Source organism: Wolffia australiana, chromosome 2 (genome assembly GCF_029677425.1).
Source record: "Wolffia australiana isolate 7733 chromosome 2, ASM2967742v1".
Taxonomy (NCBI): Eukaryota; Viridiplantae; Streptophyta; class Magnoliopsida; order Alismatales; family Araceae; genus Wolffia; species Wolffia australiana.
Genome location: NC_135836.1, coordinates 3521965 through 3545348, shown reverse-complemented (window position 1 = coordinate 3545348; position 23384 = coordinate 3521965). Strand labels below are relative to the sequence as shown.

At 42.4% G+C, this 23384-nt stretch overlaps 1 protein-coding gene across 1 annotated transcript in view; it reads left to right on the top strand.

Annotated features, from left to right (window-relative positions):
- The first annotated feature begins 9328 nt into the window (after positions 1-9328).
- Positions 9329-23384, top strand: part of LOC144716543 (Protein prenylyltransferase superfamily protein) — a 34061-nt gene continuing 20005 nt past the window's right edge. The window contains exons 1-3 of the mRNA XM_078591687.1: positions 9329-9945; positions 10222-10369; positions 14127-14458. Of these exons, the coding sequence (XP_078447813.1) occupies positions 9506-9945; positions 10222-10369; positions 14127-14458 (920 nt within the window). The 5' untranslated portion in view covers positions 9329-9505. The remainder of the gene's footprint in view (positions 9946-10221; positions 10370-14126; positions 14459-23384) is intronic.

Genomic DNA, 23384 nt, shown 5'->3' with positions numbered 1-23384 from the left:
GATCACCTCTTCTATTGATAATTCCAGATATTATTTGTGGAAGATTTTATTGGAGAGTCTATCTTTTTCTCTGAAATAATCAAAGCTGATAAATTTTTATTTTTCATGTTGGTATTGTTGGATTTGGTGCCTTGATTCGTCCATGGAAAACATGATTCCATGGATGTAGAAGCGTGACAATTGATTCATAATCAATCTTTAAAATCAAACATCGAATGTACCTTGTGGGAAATTTGTTCCACCCTTGACTTTGTCGCTCTGAGATCATTCTGAAGCCGTTCACGCGTCCGGCTTCTAGAAGTATCCATGCGATCACTCGGCGCATGGATCTCTACGTCTTATTCTTCAACTCTTCTTAAAAATCTTAAAGATATTATGACCATGAAGGCACTCTCTTTCGTTGAGTATTGAAGAGAGTGGAGAAAGGGAGGTGCTCTCAAATCTAGCTGACTTGACTGCTTAAATAAGCGTTGTTCCCTATTTATATATTATTTAATTTTTTTCTCAAAAATCTTACAAAGTAAATTGTTTATACTCAAACAACATGAAGTCTCATATTTATTCTAATATTTATCAAAAACTATATTTCAATGCAATTATATGTATTTTGTTATAAAATCAAATTAACATTGATTGATGAAATACCATTCAGAAAATTTAAACCAATTCATAATTAGAAACTGTTATTTACCATTTGGTTCCCCTTATGAAATCTATTGGTTACTTATGGTTTCATGTATAATTATAATGCTACTAACATGTTGTATAATTGTGCATCCATGGGAATTCAATGAATATTACTCTGTAAATATAAAATTTTATTTTATATAAAACAATACAATATGATTCGCTTTTGTATAATGAATTTAGCGCTTTTCCCCCTTTATGCAGCTTATAACATCCCAGTAAAACGTCATATGCATAAAACATATTATTTATGCAGTAAACTTGTTATGGCCATTATTTATAAATTAAAGACCATTTGGCCCCACTAAACATCAGAAAATTAAATTCAAATGAATAACAATGGAATCATGAATAAAACTATTTTGACATTCATTCAATGATAATTATTTTCCATCAGTTTATCCTATTTTGACTTTATCCTTGATTAAGCAGATTCCATTTTATTCTCATTCGTCCCCTTAGCACTATATTTAAATGCTTTTATTTTCACATTTTTCACAGTGAAATTTTCCAGTTTTGACTAATAACGTCCCAAGCGTCATCATATGTGTTTTGAGAATTAATTTTTTGGATTTTTCAAATTTCAAAAATAAAAGATATCAAATTAATCAAAATATTTCACCTAGTTTAAGTAGTTTTGGATAATAATTTTGGTGTTTTTATTCTTCAAACTAACTATCCTAATCTTTCGAATAAATAAAACTAATTGAGCTAAGAAATTTTTTTACTTTAAAAATCCTTCAACCACCTTTCAAAATTCAAACTTTTGTCTAGCGTCTCTAAAAACCTGCGAGCAGAGGGCGAATTGTTTTAGCAATGCGACATCATATGCATCTAGTTAGAAGCTAAGATATACCTATGATATATTTGTATAAATGATGAGTTATAAGAGGAATTTGACACTTTATTTTTACACAAGTTAAGATATTCCACATGTGATCTTAGGGGCTATATTTTATCTAGGGCCTCAATCTCATAGTATCTCTTGATATGCATTTATTAGAAGCTAAGATATAAATATGACATATTTGTATAAATGATGAGTTATAAGAGGAATTTGACACTTTATTTTTACACAAGTTATGATATACCCCATGTGGTCTCAGAGGCTATATTTTATCTAGGGCCTCAATCTCATGGTATCTCTTGAATAAACTATCTAGGCAAAAACCTACGTCTCTCTAAATAATGGCAGTACATAACAGATAAAATCAGACACAAATTTAATTTCACCCCCTAGTCTCTGCCCCGTAAGCTCTTGGATATTGTCAAATAACTCTTATTTCTTTATATTCAACCCAAGATACTGAAACTTTATATGTATATATATATATATATACAAGAATACCATTACCAAGTCCTAATATATAGATAACTTATTTTAAGATATTAATCTACCCACAATACCAATCTAGGTTTCGTAGAATCAATAAATATTAATACAATCATGTCTCTCTATCTTTTATCTATATCATCTAAAAAGAAACACTATTACTATTTATCTAAACACTTGATAAAGAACTTTACAACATTTTCAAGTCATCTCAAATATACCATCAGGCTCACACACACATCAATGAAAAGAAAGATATGAAAATACTTCACTTATCCCCAAACCTTATTCAGTCCACTGCTTTATCTCTAACAAGGTCGCTCTAGGCCAGATTTTAGTTATTCAATCAACTGAAAACTTAAATATTTCTAATATTATTTTCAATGATAATCGCAGATTAATCTGTGCATTAATGTGCCACTATCCCATATTAAGTTACGAAAGTATAACAATTATGCAGATTATGTATTTGTTCTTGAATAAATATGTAATTCACAAACATAATCACTTGAATTATGATTTGAATTATTTTGGGTATTTATTGATAAATTGACTTCCTTAAAGGCAATTGGTTAATCTGGCATATTTTCTTCAATCTTATTTCACTACATGACTTGGGTGCATTTAAAGATTGCTTGTTTAGGAAAGTCCGAGAAAATAAGAAGACCAAGTATCAACATGGACCAGAATATAAGGCTGATTAAAAAAAGTATTTAATGCCTATATCAAACATACTTTTAACGGAGTCAATAAGAGGAAACTTTTTGTTTATCTGAACCAATTTTCGACCTAGAAGCTATTTTTTAGATCTGGGACATGAACAGGTTGTTTGGTTCTTTCGCCTTCTGTCACGCGGACAAATCCAAAGCTAAGAATAATGCTCGGATTGAATGTTTGCCGGCCTCAATGCATGGGCAAGAACTTTGAGTGACCTTTACTTGTACATCGGAAGTCTATTTGCAATGCTTAAGATGTCTTGGGGTTACGGAGAGAGGTAGGTTTAGTCCATAGCAGAACATCGAGACACTTGAAAAACACAAGGGGAATTACATGCAGGTTGTATCCATTACATGGGTCACAAGGCCAATATAGAAACATAGAGACAAGGCACAACCCACGCTTGGTTAGTGGCACTCCAGTGTTGGATTGATCCGCAGTGTATTCATGCTGGCGAGCACGAGTACCATGAAGGCATTGGCCTTGTGCATCACCACTCGTGATGCATGTGGTGTTCGTGCAACAAAATTGGGTTTCTATCCAAAGTCCAAGTATGCGGAGTTTCCCAATGGGCACGTGTGCATGTGCACCCAACGCAGTAAGTGTGCAGGCCTCTGTACAGGAATGCCACCTACTTTGGGTCCTTACACCTTGATTTAGATGAAAATAATGTGCTTCATGCGAGGGAAGCCCATAAAAAAAATCAGAACAACATTCAAAACAATTGATAAAATCACATGTGCATGGATCAAATGGATGGTTTCTTACATCCTCGAGTAAGATATTTTGACATAAGAACATTGATGCACCGAAATTTATTTTGCCCAAGCAATGGCAAGGAGACTGAAACAACAGTTTCTTGAGGTCCATTATTATATATCCAGAGTTTACATTCAATATTTACATAGTTTTATTAAGGGCCTAGAGAAAATCACCACTCAAAGAGAGGTTTGTGTGATCTTCTGCCCATTTCTTGATTCTCCCTCTTTTTAATTTATTGTTCATTCATATTATATCAACTAGACGTACAAAACCAATATGAAAAATGCTAATAATCCTCCTCATTGCTATGCCTAAAACACTCCTCTTCCATTTCATCGCACAAATGGACCATCCACAACATCGTCCTTATTTTAGCATGTCTTAAGGCCCCTAAGGACATCTCAACCTGTGTGCCCAATCGCAAATCCAACATCCTACTGATTGGGACAATTGGGCTTGGCATGATTACTTGTTTTAATATATTTATTTCTTAAAAACTCAAAGTAAAATAATCATAAATTCAGGAGTACAAAAAATGTTTTTTAAAAAATAAAATTATTTTCATCTAAATATAATACTTCTTGCATTTCACCAGTTTTATTATATCAAATTAAATAAAATGTAAAAGTAAATGTAATATCCTAATGGCGTCAATTCTTGCCACTGGAGCGTGTCTCCTCATAATGGACTCCTTCGATTTGGACATACCCTTGAGCAACAAGCCTCGCCTTATTTCTACTGATTTCTCATTTTTCATTCAACTTACTCTTAAACACCCACTTAGTGCCTATGGCATTCTTACCCTTAGGTCTTGGTGCTAGCTCTCAGACCTTATTCCTTTCTAATTGGGCTAACTCCTCATGCATAGCATTTACCCAATCCGGATCATTTAGAGCCTCATCCACTTTATTTGGCTCAATTTGAGATGTAGAGGCTAAATCTACATTGTCTCTAAAGGTGAATCGACCTCTATTTTGATCAACAGGACTGCCATGAATGTTCTCTCGTGGGTGGTCCTTAGCTAGTCTGATTTTTCTTAGTTCCAATCTAAGTTCAATCATCTCTTGATCTACTTCCTCCTTGACATCCGGTTCTATAAAATCTGTAGTTCTTTCTCTCTCACTAATCTCTTTATTTATCGGTATATCCTCCTCATTCTTATCATTATCTTATAGACCACCCTGTTCTAAATGTAACATGCCGTGCTCACAGCTTCTGCCACAGGGACTTCGTTACCATATATTCTTATAGTATAGTCCTGGACATTTCAATCAAAGATAGATTCCTCCTCTCATCCATTCTGTTGAAGAGTTCTTGGGGCAGAGAATTGATGTGTGATCCCCTTCTCATCACAAAATTCAGTAAATAACATATTCTCAAATTCTCTCCCATGGTCACTTCTAATCATCTTAATCTTAAAATCAAATTCATTTTGGATTCTCTTTGAAAATTTCATGAAAATTTCAAATGCTTCATTCTTATGTGCTAGAACATACACCCAAGTATATTTTGAATAGGCATCCACTATGACTAGGCAGTGTACTTTTCCACTCAGGCTTGGAGTCTGGTTTGGCCCAAATAGGTCCATGTGTAGCAACTATAGTGGTCTCTTAGTAGACACATAAAGTTTTGAAGCATAACTTTCTTTCACATGTTTCCTCTTAAGACATGTTGAGCACACTTTCTCAATGTCTTCAAACTTATTTGGTAGGCCCCAAAAGTCACCAGTCGTGTGTCTTGAGCAACCACTATCTAAGTACCAGCTCCTCTTTGACCGTGACTGACCTGAAATAAATCTAGGTCAATTTCCTAACCCATGTCATCCTTGCAAGTGGGCTAGGTGTAGTAGTATAGACATGGTGAAAATTGAGTTCCATATCATATTTCCTAGGTATGGTATGTCTAGGAGGGAACGTATATGTCTAAATAGATGTAGGGAGATGATGATACATGCTAGGATAATTCCTAAGAGAAACATATCTACAAGAATAGCCATGTGCATAGTGTTGTCTGGATATATGGCGCCACATTTCTTGGAACATGTGTTTGCGGATATGGATGCATAGTCTCACATGGATAAGAAACATACTTATCCATTTTGTTCTCTATCCATTCACTTTCATGAATGGGATATGACCTCCTAGGTCTTCTCTCTTGAGCTCGGGTCTTCTTGAACGTCAGGTCTATATTCTCCAATGTCTTCTTCTTCTTCTTCTCGTCCATCGATATTGATGTTGATGTTATCTTCTTCTTTGGAGTGGGGGTTACCGTTATCCTATATATAGCGGCGCATGCCACCTACAGGAATCATCCCCTCCATATCTCTCCTTTTCACTTCCCTGCCTTCCGTTGCCACCCCCAAGTCTCTATTTTACCATGGGCGAGAAGACTGAACTTGTGGTGACCTTCCTGATACTAAACTTGGTTTTCTTCCCACTTGCATCCGCACAGCTACTCATGAGCATTATTAGTTGCAGTGGCAGTGTCCTCCAAGTTACTGTGTGCGGTACTGCACTTAATCTCATCAAGATCGCGGGAATCACTGACATGGTCATGAACGCCTGCTGCGCGTTGCTCGCAACCCTAAAACATGTACAAGTTGGTAAATGCCTCTGCGCCTTAGCCAAGATAAATGTTCTCGGGCTCATCACCGATGTCAACGTCTCTGGGGACATTAAACTGTTGCTCTAGGCGTGCGGTCAGCATGTTCAACTCCTTGGATGCTAAAGGAACCACCCATGATGATCTCCAGACCGATTTCACGCCTGGATGTTCGCGATGTTGTACCCCCCTCATCTCTCCTAATCCTCAGCCATCTGTTAATGTCGCTCTCCTTGTAACAGCCTCAGTCTCAAGCCCTTCCACCCTGTCGGGGCACGACATCTTGTTTAAGGCGGGAGCCACTATGATGCGTCCCCTGATAATAAAGCGAGGGCTCCTCTCTTCTCTTCCATGTGTTTTGTTCTCTGAGCACCTGGCAAGACATCTATGGTTATCACACATTTATCTTTGGGATAATAAACCACAAAAATCTTGTGGGGTTCACGGTGATACACCTAGGCATTGGCCTTTTGCATAGTTGGGCAAGGACCAATAGCATGCGCTCCCGCTTTTGAATATCTTTTCTCGAACCTCGAGAACTCTAGATAAGAGACTGAAAAGCATCATAAAAGTCCAACGCCGAGGTTTACATCATGGACGAATGTCTTCTGAACACTAGCCTAAGAGAGGAAAGATGATCAGTTACCACGAAGGTTTCCCGACTAAAGGCACTGATCTCAGAGCGGAACCCGGCTCTTCTTTGCGGAACTAGAAAACATGAACCCATAAGTCAGCTCGATCTTAAACGTAGTAAAGTCATTTTTACCACAAAATCATCCGTCTTCAAGCACAATATTTGGGCATCAAGGCTTGAAAAATATCTCTTCTTGTTCTCTCTCTAAAGCTCCCTCCCCCTCTCCCCATGTCAGTCTCCCTCGTATTCTCTTTCTCTCACTCTATCTCCCGGCGTCTATCTCTCTCTCTCTTGCTCTCTCTTGGTCTCTCTATTACTCTCTTTGTCCGACTTTGTTTCTCACACTCTGCCTCCCCTCGTCTTTCTGTTGCTCTCTTGGTCCTCTTACTCACTTTATCTCTCTGGCTCTGTCTTTGTCTCTATCTCTTACCCTCTTTCTTTATCAATGCACCTCTTAAAGTCTCTCTCTCTCTATATATATATATAGATATATATATATATATCTTCATCTATCTCTTGGTCTGTCTCTTACATTCTCTCCCTATCTCTTGGTCTCTCTCTACGAGTCTCTTGGACTCTCTCTTGCACCCTATTTTTTGGTCTCTTTTTTACCATCTAACTTTTTATCTTTCTCTCTTACTTTCTCTCTACCGATCTCTTGGTCTCTATCTCCCCCCTTCTCTCTCTCCCTATATCTCTCCCTCTCTATCTCCCTCTGTCTCTTGCTCTCTATCTCAATTTAATGCCTTCTCATTATCTATCCTGATCTGTCTCGTTCTTCTTGTTTATGTGGCTGTCTGGGTCCCGAACTCTTTTGCTTTTGTTCCATCGCTCTCTTTCTCTTTCTTATGGCTCACCCTATCTAACTCTATGTGTTTCCATTCCATTCTGTCTCTATCTCTGATTCTTTCTTCCCTCACACTGCCTTTCCCTTTCTTAATATTTGTCTTTTCCTTTCACTCTGTTTCTATCCACCTCTATATATTTCCCTTTTACTGTTCCTCATCATTTAGAACACGTGTTTTGGTACCTTATAGTGAATAATTATATTTTATTTTCAAACCAGCTTGAGAAATGTAATCCACTCAAAAGGAAGATTGAGTTTTGTGGAATCTATTGAAAGGTAAATATTATGTTTTTCAAGCACAATTTAATACACTATATAGGACATTATTCATTACTGTGCAAATTCAATTCAGTATTTTATTTGATTTACTATATTTTTTCCAAGAGAGAATATGTAGATTTATCTTTCAATATTTATTCTAAGATCTAACTTTTTTTTCAAAACCATAACATGGCTTTTTAAAATTGAATTTGATATAGACTAATCAACTTAACTGGATTGAGATTGGACAGAAATTCAGGTTAAGTTTTAGGTTTTTGCAAAAATCATGACATTGACTTTTTAAATTGAACTTTAACATTGATTAATCCACCTAGCCAGACAGAACTTCAAGTATAGGTTTCGGTTTTTGCTAAAACCATGACATATAGTTTTGAACTTCAATTTTAACATTGATTAGTCTACTTGACCAGACCAATCTTCAGGTCTAGGTAAAGACTAGCAAAATATTGACCAGTCAAGCTGACCAGATCGAGACTGCACCAAACTCCAGGTCTAGGTTTAGGTTTTTGCTAAAACCAGATTGAGACTCGACCATGACGTTCCCATTAAAATATCCAGTTTCATTCCATCCCGCCTAAGGGGCTAGTAAGAACAGATGACATGAAGGAAGGATGATGGTAAGGGACATGGACCATTTATAGAGAAGACTAGACTAACATTGACAAGTCTACCCGACTGGTCTGAACTTCAGGTCTAGGTTTAGGTTTTTGATATAACCAGACTGAAACCTGACGTTGACATTCCCCATTACAACTGTCAGTTTGGCTCCATCCCCGATGACGGTGCAATCCAATGACGGGAAGGAATATGTGACGGTAAGGGGGAGGAACTGTTGATGAAGAATACTAGAGTAACATCGACTAGTCTACCTGACTGGTCTGAACTTCAGGTTTAGGTTTAGGTTTTTGATATAACCCGACCGATACCGTACGGTGATGTTCCCCATTTCAACCGCCAGTTTGGCTCCGTCCTCGATGACGGTGGACTCCCATGACGGGAAGGAATATGTGACGATAAGGGGCAGGAACAGTTGACGGTGAAGACTAGACTAACATTGACTAGTCTACCTGACTGATCCCTAAAGTTCAGGTCTAGGTTTAGGTTTTTTATATAACCCCACCGATACCGTACTGTAATGTTCCCCCATTTCAACCTTCAGTTTCCCTACGTCCTCGATGACGATGGACTCCACTGACAGGAAGGAACTGATGACGGTAGGGGACGGAACGGTTGACGATGGACTCCACTGACAGGAAGGAACTGATGACGGTAGGGGACGGAACGGTTGACGATGGAGTCTGGCGACGGGAAGGAACTGATGACGGTAGGGGACGGAACGGTTGACGGTGGAGTCCGGCGACGGGAAGGAACTGATGACGGTAGGGGACGGAACGGTTGACGGTGGAGTCCGGCGATGGGAAGGAACTGATGACGGTAGGGGACGGAACGACTGACGATGGAGCCCGGCGACGGGAAGGAACTGATGACGGTAGGGGACGGAACGGTGGACGGTGGAGTCCGGCGACGGGAAGGAACTGGTGGGGGACGGGACGGTTGGCGGTGAAGACTAGTATAAAAAGGCCCTCCCCTTCTTCTCCATTAATAAAACCCTCTGTTCAAGATTGAAGCAATCGTTCCCGCCATGGCCAGAGCAGACGTCGAGTTCCTCCGCAGCGTAGAACTCCGCCTCCTCCGCTGCACCTTCTCTCCCCCCGCTCAATCGATCGCCCCGTCGACGCCCGACGATCCGCCGTCCTCCCTTCGCTTCGCCGTTGATTCCGTCGTTGGAGCCATCGAGCGTGGCAAATACGCCGAAGCCCTCTCTTCCGACGCTGTTCCCCTCGTCTTTCGGTCTCTAGAGTCGTTGGAATTCGCGGATTCGAGCGAATCGGCGGAGAGATTCTACAGGGAGGTGGAGAAACGCGCGGCGGAGTTCGTTCGCGTGAGTGACGGTCGTAATTTTTGGCTTGATTGCTTGGACGGGGATGAAGAGTCTGAGGAGGATATTGGGTACAAGATCGCGTTGGTGCTTTCACTGGGTGTTGCTGCGTTTCTGGGTTTTGTGCAGAGGAATTTGACTGGGTGAGCGCCCTTGTTATCTGAATTTTCATCTGCGTCTGGCAAATCGACTGATTATATCTCACATTCTGCCGGAGAAGGAATTTAGAAACTATAAACCCGTTTTGGCTGACGCCACAAATGCCAGCAGCAAAATCCATATTTTGATTCTATTTCAGCTATATCAACTGCAGTTAAATGGCTGGATAATTGTTGTTGAAGATAATATCACTGATTTTGCAATGGTTTATTCTGTGAGAATGACTCCATTTTTTGTTCCACACGGTTGTTTTGCTTTAGGCCCATTGAGGATTATTGCCCGTTTCCTCTTTATATGCCTGGGTGGAGTGAAAGAAAAGGTGAAGGAGATGGTCAGTGGGGGGTGTGGGCTCGTAATCAGTTGATGTTGGAAGGTTCTGATGTCCTGGGGAAGTTATCAATTGTACAGGTTTGTCGTCCTCCTATTGCAGTACTCATTTACCACTATCTTTTCTGTCTGATCGTCTCCTGTAATGGGTTTGGTATTTTAGGATCAAACTAGTTTTATAATTTTTTTACTTTTTTCATATCCAGGGTATGAATCTTGGGTTTATTTTCATAATTACGCTGTAGATTTGATTCTTGATTCAGTTGTGCATTGTGAAGAATAACTTGTGCTGATGTTGTCAGAGAGAAATGAAAATCAAAGGCAAGAAGATGCTCTTAGTAGTGTCGGTTTTTCTGGAAGGAAGTGATATCTGATTTAGGTTAGACTCTTTTGTATCCAGTGAGATTTTATTTTTTGAATGTACTTTGTATCAGTGAGATAACAGGTAACCTCTACATATTAGCTGCTGATATGGGCAATCTGGCTGTGCCGCAACCAGGTGGTGTTTAGGGGTAGGACGGTCTCCAAGGATAGTGTCATTCATAACGTGAAGGCACTCAATCTCCTATTTTTTTGGAGGGTGGTGAAGGAAGGACCAACTTGGTCGATATGTGTATGGATTGTCTATATTTTTAATAGCATCTGGTACTCATCTCCTATTGCTTTGGAGGGTGGTGAAGAGAGGACCAATTTGGTTGATATGTGTATGGGATTGTCAATATATTTTAATAGCATCAGGTTGAGCACCAGCTTCTTATGGCCTTCTGCATTTTCTTGAAAAAAAATTAGCTGCTGATATGATCCAAGAAAAAACTTCAAACAATATATAGAAATTTCCTTTATGGGTAATGACAAGTCTTGGAGATCTTCTCCTTTCAGTTGTGATCGCAATGAATAGAGTAGAAGTTTGAATAACGAGGAAGAGAACTAGAGAGATATAAACAGAGATCTGCTGCATTGGCTTTGCTCCACCAGATCGCAAGGATCTCCTGCACTTCGCATGAAAGTATCTGATGATTTGAATGGGGTCAGATCCCTATTTATTCAGAGAAGCAGAGAAGAGCAAGATGTTTTTCGTGACACTACTAAGAGAAAGCCTGACAAAGCAGCACGAGAGACATGCACCAAATTGGGAATTGCTGAAGAAGTGCACTGAAGCAGGGCTTCTCAGTGAAGAAGTACACTGAATAAGTACTCTGAAGCAAGGATTTTACGAAGCTTGTAACGTGGTATTCTCTTGTAAAAGTAGTTCAGCAGTCCATGGGGGAGTTTGTTTATCCTTCCAGTTTTGAGTGCCATCTTGGATAGTTGTAGTGGCCCATAGATGTGAGATGTGCCTTGTGGGGGGGTTGGGGTGTTGATCCCGTGGACATTGTGCTTAAGGACAGTGGCTGTGTAGTCCATGGTCTTTTGGATGGTTGGTGCGTGGCCAAACCTATATTGCCAAACCATAGAACAAGACTGCTCAGGTCCACCAAAATACAAGGAGGCAGCAGAGAGCGCCTGCCTTTCAATGTTTGATTGCATTATGCAGAAGCTCTGGTTTCTAAAGATGGTTCGTGATACAAGTCTCTTCCTCTCCAAAAAATATCAAAGAAAGAAATGAAGGAGCTCACGTGCGAACGAAAAGCCTCTCACGTGCAGGGGAGCTTAAGTAGCAGCAGCGGGAACCGCAGGAGGCATTTGGCGTTTTTGGCAGAGTCAGTTGCAACTGCAACTGGAGGCTGGAAGAGGGCTCGTACGTGCAACCAGAGGGAGCAACCCCTGCAGAGTCCTCTCATCGTTCTTCCTTTTCCTTTTCCAAGTTCTTCCTCCTCCTTCCCTTTCCCTCTTCTCCATCCTCGCGAATGAACCGTGAACCTCAGTTATTTCCCTTTTTCTTCTGAAGTACATTGGTTGTTTCCTTGACCGGAAGTTCCTCTCTTCTCATCTCCGTCAACTGACTACTGAAGGCGATATCAGTTCAACATCATTTCATGTGAGGAAAGCATCTTTGCAAACATCCTTGCCTTGTTTTTATGTTTTTTCCTCATCCCTGCTGCATCAGGTTATTCATCATTGACCCCAGAAAATCTATCCACGTTATCTGAGATTGCACGAGATAAAGGGAAGAAGACAGTGATGCTTTCTTCTGCAATGAAGGTGCTCACATTCTTACCAGACTGAATATGGATCGGATTCTGTTTTATCTTTGGGCTACCTTTGACTCTTCTCCGGTGCTGCAGTGAGAAAAGGTGACATCTTATTACATTTATTCTCAGGTGTAACCCATAAGGTTGGAGATGGGGCATTGAAGGGATGTTTCTTTTTCACTTATGAGACTATGATGCAATACGCACCCGCATCTACGAACGTCAACCCTGGGCCTCTCAGAAGGGCAAGGGGCCAACCCAGACTGGCCCAATTGCCAGGATTACTTAAGCCGGCCAATGGAGAGGAGATGAAAATTTATTTTTGAAAGAATGGAGATGAGATGATTGCTTTTGACTCCTGGAAGTGCTCTCATGCTCTCTTTGAATCTCCTAATCCCCTCCTCTCACACGCGTCCATCCCTGCAACGTGGACCGGATCTCCTCCATGAGTGCACGGCGTTGCACGTCCTGCCTTTTCGACGGCGTTGTTCATTCTGCTGGTTCTCCTCCCTTCTCTCTCTCACTCTTCCCAGAACAAGTCTCAAGACAGGGTATGAATATTATTGTGAGTTATCGCTCAAGAACATTGAAGGTTACATATTTGGGTCGTAAAAGACTAACAGGCCCGTTATCAGAGAACCCTCGTTAACCTTTTATAACTGGGAATTTTCCACTTGTTTCAGATAACAAAATTTTCTTTTTTCCTAATCTGTCGTAGTGGTAGATGGACAATCTTTCCTCTACCAAACCCTAGTCGACAAGTGGAGAGATCGAGATACCCGAGAAGAAACAGAAAACGAAGCTTCTTGATCATGTTACGATCTATTCCCTCTAGTAAGCCCACTAGGAGTCTTTCGGATTTGCATTCTTGTCTTGCATTTCTCTTTGAATATGCGGCCCTCCTCCTTGGAGGGCAGGACATGAAGCTGCAATTTAGTGTTTCCCTTTGGAAGCTACAATCTCACTCGTCGGTGTCCACTCTGTCAGGTCTCTCTCCCCTCCAGCAACGTCCACTCCACTACTCCTCTGCCGCCTTTGGCCCCCCTTGGCATCGTCCATCCCGCCAGGGTCACCTCGTACCTCTTCCGTCTGAAAACTTTCCTCGTATCAGATTGATACTTGATTAGTTCCCATGTACCCCTTATACAATGGGATATGAAATGGGTTACATGTAACTGTGACCCATTTCATAACAATGAAGAAAATATCACTAAGGAAATAACAATAAAGGAAATGATTTGCGGACATAATCTGTTCTTCGGACGTGAAGAAACCGAGGTAGATGGTAACTGCGCATCCAGGGCTGAGAGCTAATTTAAATTTAGGCTACAAATGAGTGGCCGAGGGCTACTTAAAATTTTCTCAATTGGGTAATTCCAACCTAAAGAAAACATGCGAGTGGGTCACTTATTATTGTGAGCCACTTATACGGAATGTAAACTAAAGATATAAACAGATAGAATTGAAAAGAGAAATCATCAATACACTGACTAATATACGCGATCTTTTTTTTTTTTTCATACCTTTTTAATACTTGCGATATTTTTGTGGTCTGGATAAATTTTGGCTCATTTTCTTGAATGTAAATCTTCAAAGTTAAATAGTCATCTTTCCTTATTTTACTACTGTTCGTTTAATAGTCCAATAAATGGTTTTATTTTCTGTTCAAATCGGCCATGCTAACCCTATATCGTTTCATGTTGCAGTACATAATTTATGCAAGGATATTATTAAACAATTTGAAGAGTACCCATGGGGATGGATTCAGTTTTCATCGAATTGAAGTTGCCAGTGTTTCTTGGTGGCTGTGTAGGCTTACTTTTGTTCAACAGAAGATTTTGGATAACTTATCTTCTTCATTATATACTTCTTTGCAAGATCTCATGAGTAATACATTGCGTCAATTTGGTAGCTTGGATTGTATAAGCTTATATTGGCCATCTCAGCTCTATGAGAAAGAAGCTTCAACAATTGTGTCAATGGCTCATCTTGAAGTAGGGATTATTGAACAGGCCTATGGTCGTGTGGACTCGTCTGGGTAAGTGCTAAAGATTCTTACTTCTTTTTTAGCGTTTTTCTGGGGTCCATCTGGCCGTCTTTCCTTTTTCATGCCATCTCCTTCAGGTATATACCCTTCGTACAAACATACCTCATTGTATTTAACTGTGAAAGTCTCATCTAATGTGTTTGTGTGGTATCCATGCGAACGCAAGATTCCCTCTTGAAATAAGAGATTGTGAGAATTGTATTCGTTGTCAGTAAGTGCATTAGCGGCAACACTAAAAACTGAATCTGTGATCATTTCTTGCTTCATTTGCGACATGTATGAACCTGTATATACTAAATATCTGAATTCTTTTCTTGATAGTCTCCAGTGCTCGGATTGGCTTTGTTCTCTATTGAACTTTGTCCATAGCCTTTGCTATTTCTATTTCTATTTTCATTCAAGAGTTGTGTTGAAGAAAGGGGTCTCTACATAATTTATCATAAGGTTTCCCACTCTATAAGGATGGCGAACCCCTACATATTGTCAGCAGACGTCCACTTCTCTCTCTCTCTCTCTCTTTTATGTTTCCTACCCATGTATTTTCAGTATTGGATATCTACCCTTAAAATTATGGGTATACCGGATCCTTCATATTGGGTCCACGAAACCCAATACGAGTAAACCCAGTATAAGGACTGGGTTATGATGTAAAACTAAGTTAATATGAATGTTATCCTAATTTCTTTGGGTTCTTCCTCTGGCGGCTAGGGTTTGGACAGGTGGAGAAGAAACCTTTCCATTGTTTCTCTCCAAGATCAGCTGAGAGCTGACATGGTATCAGAGCATCTTCACACGGAGGAACAGTAGAAGCCCCGTGCAGTCTACCCTAATCTGGATCACCAAGTTCTTCTCTTCTCCCACCCTGTCTGAGGTGTGACAGAGTAGGGTTTAGAAGAAGGAAGGAGCAGGCAGATCCATGGCCGACCAAGAAGACCAAACCAGTTCTGGGACGACGCAAGGAGTGAGGCGAAACCCAGAACTAGGTCAAGAGTATGATCGTTCAACAAATATTATATTTCCTGAAGCTCCAGAGCCACTAAGATATTATGGTCTCAATATACTGCACTGGGGCCAATACATTGAGCTTATTCTAGAAGGTATGGACCTCTCAGAACACCTGTTTTTCTACCTGAATCCTACAGATCTGGGATACAGGGTTTGGAATCGGGAAGATGCCTTAATCCGTGCATGGCTCCTGCGAAGCATGGCTGGAGAAGAGTACAAGAATTTCCTGCTGCTAAAGACAGCGAAAGGCATATGGGATCATGCACAGAAGGGAAGCTCCAAGGGCATAGACTGGAGAATTTATCGCTTGGTGACCAAGGCAGCCAACCTGGTCCAAGGCGAGAGGAATGTGACGTTATATGAACTGCAGACTATATGGAGAGAGATCGATCACTATCGCCTTATAAGGAATCCGAATTCTGAAGAATGGACCTATGTATGGTAGAGAATGGAAGAACAAGAGAAGGAACTCACGTTAAGAGTAGAAAATGCAGAACACACCCTCAGACGGCGCCCTAGGGTTTTCTTATAAGTAGCCTGGGCGTTTCAGTCATCCAGGCTATTGTGGACCCGATAGCCTGGATCCGCTTCACTTATATCCGATAAGGACATAAGCCTTCAGACAATACAAACACATATAAATACCAATACATGATAAAACATCATAGACGGCTGACACCCCCCCTCAAGCGGGTAAGTAGATGCTCCACATCCCCAGCTTGGAGAATAGCCACTGAAAAGTTTTTCCAGATAGTCCTTTTGTAAGAATATCCGCTACTTGATCTGCCGATGGAACATGCTTGATCTGCACAACCTGGTCATCGATTTTCTGTCGGACAAAATGTCTTCGAATACGCATGTGCTTTGTCCGATCTGGTACTACAGGATTATGAGCCATGTCGATTGCTGATTTGCTGTCACACCAGATTGTGGTAGCTGTTTTCTGTGGAATATGAAGATCTTCCAATATGCCTTGAATCCAGATAACTTCACAAATTCCCATAAGTAGGGCTCGAAACTCTGCTTCAGCACTTGAAAGACATACCTCCCTCTGCTTCTTGCTTCTCCATGTAATAAGATTTCCACCGAAATACGTACAATACCCACCAGTACATCGACTTTCTACCACGGAACCACCATAATCTGAGTCAGTATAGGCTTCCAAGATTGGTTGCCCTCCACGGCGAAATAATAAGCCATGTCCAGCTGTCCCCTTCAAGTATGCCAACAGTTTATGAGCAGCTTTCAGATGAGGTTCTCGAGGACTTTGCATAAATTGGCTCAATAGATTAACAGTATAAGCGATATCTGGTCGAGTGTGATTCAGATAAATTAATTTCCCAATTAGTTTTCGATATCTCAGTGGGTCAACCAAAGGTGAGTCTTCACACAGTCCCAACACAACATTTTGATCAATAGGAACATTCGAAGGCTTGCAGTCTTCCATTCCATCCTCGCGTAAGATATCCAAACTATATTTGCATTGCGAAATAAAGATACCATCAGGAGAATAAGCTACCTCAATACACAGGAAATATCTGAGCAGTCCAAGAGATTTAATTTCAAAATGTTCACATAACCTCTGACTTAATCGTTGTATCTCAGCCTCGTCGTCTCCTGTGATAATAATGTCGTCAACATATACTAGAAGGGCAGCAAGTTTTCCGTCAGCATTAGCTTTAACAAAGAGTGTATGATCCCCGCTGCTTTGCTCATATCCCAGCTTCAACATAGTATGGGAGAATTTTCCAAACCAAGCTCGTGGTGACTGCTTCAACCCATATAATTTTTTTTTGAGTTTACACACTAGGCCCTTTGGGGAATTAGAATAATATCCGGGAGGAATTTGCATATATATTTCCTCCTCTAGATCTCCATGTAAGAAGGCGTTTTTAACATCATACTGATGTAACTTCCAATTGTAGGTAGCGGCCACCCCCACAAGAATATGGACAGTACTCAGCTTTGCAACGGGCGCAAAGGTCTCCTCATAGTCAATCCCATACGTTTGGGTGTATCCCTTTGCCACCAAGCGAGCCTTATATCTCTCAACAGATCCATCAGCCCTGTGTTTAATGGTATATACCCATCTACACCCTACTGGTTCTTTTCCATCCGGCAGTTGCACCATCTCCCATGTCCGGTTTTTGGCCAACGCTTCCATCTCCAAATCCATGGCTTCTCGCCACCTAGGGTCACGTGAAGCTTCACCCCATGTCTGTGGAATTGTTTCACTATCAATTTCAGCTAAAAATGTTCGATATTCAGGATGCATCTTTTCATCGGTGACGAGGTTAGAGAATATATACCGAGGATTCTGAGTACATGCTCGCCGTCCTTTCCGGAGAGCTATAGGCCACCCCAAATCTGATTCTAGGTCTTCGCCAGAAATTGTTTCTGTCGTTTTATCAGGAGTGCTTGATTCCCCCCCAGGAGGGTCTCCCATCTGGTCACCTACTTCCGGTAGTACCTGAATAGATGAGACTTCAGCTTCTGCACAAGACTGAATAGTAGAGGATGGAATTGAATAGTTCATATTTATGGCTTGACTGTCTTTATTCGCTGGCTGGTCTGTACTTTCTGTATCTACTAACCACTCGTCTGACAGAGGAGAATTACTAAAATAGCTCTCTTGTTCTTGGAAAGTAACATCAAGAGATACATACAACCGTTTTGTTGGAGGATGATAGCATCGATATCCCTTCTGTGTAGAAGAATAGCCCACGAAAGCACACTTCAAAGCTCTCGGACTTAATTTATCTACTGGATCATGAACATGGACAAATACAACACACCCAAAGACCCTTCGCTTGAGTCCAGTACGAAACATCATATTAGGAAATGCTTGGGACATGAGATGAATTGGGCTTTTGAATTCCAGCACCTTGGATGGGAGACGATTAATAAGATGAATTGAAGTAGATAAGGCCTCACCCCAAAGATATTTGGGCACCGATTGATGAAATAGAAGAGCACGAGTTGTAGCAACAATATGACCAATCTTGCGTTCTGCAACACCATTTTGTTGAGGTGTTTTCACGCACGATGATTCATGAATTACACCACGCTCCTTGAAGAATTTTGAGAGGTTATTGTTGAAATAGTCTTTGGCATTGTCAGATCGGAATATTTTAACCTGTGTTTGATATTGGGTTTGCACCAAGATGCAGAAGCTTTTGACTATTTCAGTCACTTCTGATTTATGCTTCAACAGATATGCCCACGTATAAAGAGTACAGTCATCCACAAATACAATAAACCACCGTGCACCTTTTGGAGAGGTCGTAGGACTTGGCCCCCAAACATCACTATGGATTAATCCAAAAGGTACATTTTGATGTTTACTGTGACGATTAAAAGTTGCTCGGCGATGTTTTGCATATTGACAAGCCTCACAGACTATTTTAGAAAGGTCACACTTCTCCGCAAAACACGGAAAAATCTTTCCCAAAAGATCAAAAGATGGATGTCCCAAAGGAAAATGAAATAATTTAACTTGTTCCAACACTGGCAGCTCAGTGTCGTTCGACGGATGCAATCCCCGGACAGCTAATCCAGTGGGCGAGCAATCTGCCACGTGAAGCAGGCCATCTCGCTCCTCAATTGAGCCAATCCTTCGGTTCAACTTCTTGTCCCATACAAAACAACCATCAGAACTCAGAGTTAGTATAGTTGATGTATCTTTCACATAGCGTTGAGGAGAAAAAAGTTGAGCTTGAATTTGTGGGACATGGAGAACATTATGTATCTTTCCCAACCCATGAATAGAAACAGCCCCTATCCCTGTTACGGGTAATCTGTCACCACTTGCTGTAATCACTTTAGGTAGGTTACTTCTAGGAAAATATGTCGAAAAATTAGATTGATGAGGGGTCATATGGCTGGATGCTCCAGTATCTAAAAGCCAACTCGATTTTTGAGAAATAGAGGTAGATCCGAGGAGTGCCAAGCTCTTACCAGAGCATGCCATGGATGAGCTCGGTGCATTAGAGTTCATGTTCTTCAACTTCTCGAGTTCTTCTTTGAGTTGAAGGAATTCAGACATTGATACTTCGGAGGCACTGACAGTTTCTTGACCTTCTTCAGCCTTCACACCCTTGGCGACATGGGCTTGTGTGTAGTTCTTTGGTTTCCCATGGAGATCCCAGCAAGTCTCCTTTTTGTGGCCTTTCTTGTTACAATGTGAGCAGATCCAAATCTCTTGTGGTCTCCCATGAAGATCCCAGCAAGTTTCTTTCTTGTGGCCCCTTTTTTTGCAATGTGAACATACAACTGTCTCCCGGGCCTGATCACCCGAAGACGGAAGTGCAGACTTTCGAGGTTTGAATTTTGCTGCCATGGCAGTGCCAATATCCTCCGACGATTCATTGGAGTGTAGTCGACACTCCTCTTCAAGTATTTGTTGAATAGCTTGTTCCAAGGTTGGGACATGCTCACGATTCAATATTTGACTTTTGAGGAAGTCGTAATCACTTTTCAGACCACCAAGGAAACGATAAAGTCGATCCTTCTGCATATACTGTTGACAAGCACAGCCTTCCAGGGTTCCACTTCTAAAATGATCAAGTTCTTGCCACAAACCTTCAAGTTCAGAGACATATTGTTGGACTGTTCGATCTCCTTGTTTGACCCTAGCAATCTTGATTGTTAAATCGTAAATACGCCACTCATTGCTTTGCTGCAGACAACTCTTATGGACTGTGTCCCATATTTTCTTTGAAGAACCCAGAAGTAGATATTTGTTGAAAAACTCAGGCTTCAACCTACTAAGAAGCCACGCACAAATAGTAGCGTCATTGGCTTTCCATTGTAAGAAATTCGCATCTGAAGAACTAACCTCCTTGGTCAAATAGTGACTCAGACCTTTTCCTTCCAATATCATCTCTACATACTTGCTCCAATGAAGTAAATTGAGGCCAGTATACTTCACTGCTTCCGGAACTGATTGTATCACCAACTGATGAGGAGATGTCTCCGAGATTTGCAAGCTCTTATCTGGAACAGATGTTGTAGCCGCCATCAGAAATACAACTCTTCTGTAGACTGTGGAACTCCCAAGCCTTCACCAGAAGTCACAAGCTTCAATGTTGAGAAGCTCCCAAAACAGACTATATACGTTTCTTATGGGTCTGAATGCTGAGTATGAGGCTGTAAGAAGCCAAATTCTGAACCGTGAGAAGGTTCCAGATCTGGAGGAGGCTATTCGACTGATTCGAGAAGAAGAAGAGTGGTTTGGTAGAGCCAGGAAGAAACCACGGATGATTTTTGTCAAGAGAGGAAGGAAGAAGATAATGACATAACTCAATAGAGTACATGGCTGGGTATACATATACCCTAGGAGAGAGAGAATGATAAGAGGGCTAATGGGCTTATAGAATAGGGCCCATTAGCCCATAAGGCTGACTATCTCACTAACACCCCCCCGCAAGCGAAGTATGGATGTCATCCATGCCGAGCTTGGACACTGCACGTTGCAGGAGAGGTCGAGATAGTCCTTTGGTAAGGACATCAGCAGCTTGATCAGCGGATGGAACAAATTCCAAGTCAAAGATGCCCTCGTCCACGCGCTCCTTGAAGAAGTAGCGGTGGAGTTCCATATGCTTGATCCGTCCCTGTTGGCCAGGGTTCTTTGCCAAGCGTTGCCGACTTGTTGTCGCAGTAGAAGTGGATCGGGCCGAATACTCCACACGAAGGTCATGGAGAATTCCGATATCCACTGGCCTTCAAAGGCCCCATCGGCAAGTGCCCGGTATTCGGCTTCAGCACTGGAGCGGGACACTTTGTCCTGCTTGCTGCTCTTCCAACTGACAAGACTGCCGAAGACAAAAGTGCAGTACCCCGTGGTGGAACAACAGTCCACAACTGAGCCGGCAAAGTCCACATCCGTGTACACCTTCACGGTCCGCTCCATACTCCGAGGAAAGAACAAGCCCTTCCCGGGGCAGCCCTTTAGGTACGCAAGTACCCGGTTGGCCGCCTGACGATGGATCTCCCGCAGAGAGTGCATGAACTGACTGAGGAGGTTGACGGCGAAACTGATGTCGGGGCGGGTGTGGGTCAAGTACAGGAGTTTCCCCACCACCTGCTGGTACTGATATGCGTTCACCGGTGCTGAGTCCTCCCCCTTACCCAACTTGACGTTAGGGTCGATGGGAGTAGTAACCGTGCACACTCAGTCATTCGGTCAAGGCCAGTAGGTCAATGGCATACTTCTGCTGTGACACAAAGATCCCCCGGGGGGAGTAGGCCACCTCAAGGCCGAGGAAGTAGCGAAGAGGCCCGAGGGCCTTGATTTCGAACTCCTTGGCCAACGCAGAGCTGAGGCGGCCGGCCTCTGCAGAATCGGACCCCGTGATGAGGATGTCGTCGACGTACACGGCCAAGATGGAGACACCCGCGGAACTGTGACGGAAGAATAGGGAGGCATCCCCATTGCTCTGAGTGTAGCCCTCGGTCTTCATGACTGAAGAGAACCGACCGAACCACATCCGCGGTGACTGTTTCAGTCCATAGAGAGACTTCCGCGGCCGGCAAACGGTGCCCGGGGGGCCAAGGGTATACCCGGGAGGTGGCTGCATGTACACCTCCTCCGTCAAGTCACCGTGGAGAAAAGCATTCTTCACATCGAACTGTCGTATCGGCCAGTCGGAATGAGCCGCAAGCGCCAAGAGGAGACGGACTGTTTCCATCTTCGCCACAGGAGAGAAGGTCTCGAAGTAGTCGACGCCATACGACTGAGTAAACCCCCGAGCCACAAGTCGAGACTTGAGGCGCTCGAGAGTACCATCAGCATGATGCTTCTTGGCATGAATCCACTTGCAATCCACCGCCCTCTTGCCAGGAGGAAGTGGGGCGACTTCCCAAGTGTGGTTCTTGAGCAAGGACTGCATCTCCTCATCCATCGCCGCTTTCCAATGAGGAGAAGCAAGAGCATCGGATAGGCGACGAGGAGGATGCGACTCGATGTGAGAAAGAAAGGACCGGTAGGAAGGGCTTAGCCGATCAAAAGAGAGATAGTGAGATAAGGGGTAGAGAGGTGTGCGAGCGCACTGACGAACCCCTTTCCGAAGGGCGATAGGCCATCCCAACTGAGCATCATCATCAGTAGACGAGGGTGACGCATCGTCCGACGGAGGAGCGGAAGCAAAAGAGGGAGAAGAAGATAGCTCCCCGGGGGTAGGGGGAGGCTCCCCGGGGGAAGATGGTGCACTAGGAGAAGGATACGGTGCACCAAGAGTAGGAGGTAGCTCCCCGGGGTGAGAGGTGGACTGCCCGGGGTTAGGAGGTGCACTAGGGGGAGGATACGGTGCACCGGGAGGTGAGACGGTAGGAGGCAAGGGAGAGAAGGTGGCTGGGGACGGCGACGGTGGAGGAATGGGTCCCACAAACGGAAAGGGTTCCAAAGAAGGAGTCGAAGACGCCTCAACCAGCGGAAGGCGTGGCGAGGTAGAATCACCGAAGTAAGACTCATGCTCGGCAAAGGTGACGTTTGCCGAGATGAAAAATCTCCGAGACGGAGGGTGGTAGCAACGGTAACCTTTCTGGACACTTACTGGAGATAGTGGCACAAGTCTTATGTCTAAGACAGTACCACAGAAGTCTCAGTTGACTCAGAATAAACAGAAGAATCAGAAGTTCCAATCAAAGGATGGGCTATTCTGCAAGTATTGTAAAAGGCAGAATCACAATATTGATCAATGTTGGAAGCTCCATGGACGTCCAGCTCGTACAAGTCATGCACATACCACTGCCGCCCAGGAAGAAACCACGGATGATTTTGAAGAAATGCACCTAGAGGAAAGAAAAGCACCCCAATCTACTCTGGGGGACGAACTAAGCATTCTGAGGGAAGAAGTTGAAAAGCTGAAGAATATGCTCAGTTCTACCTCTATGGTGAAATCAGGTGAACATC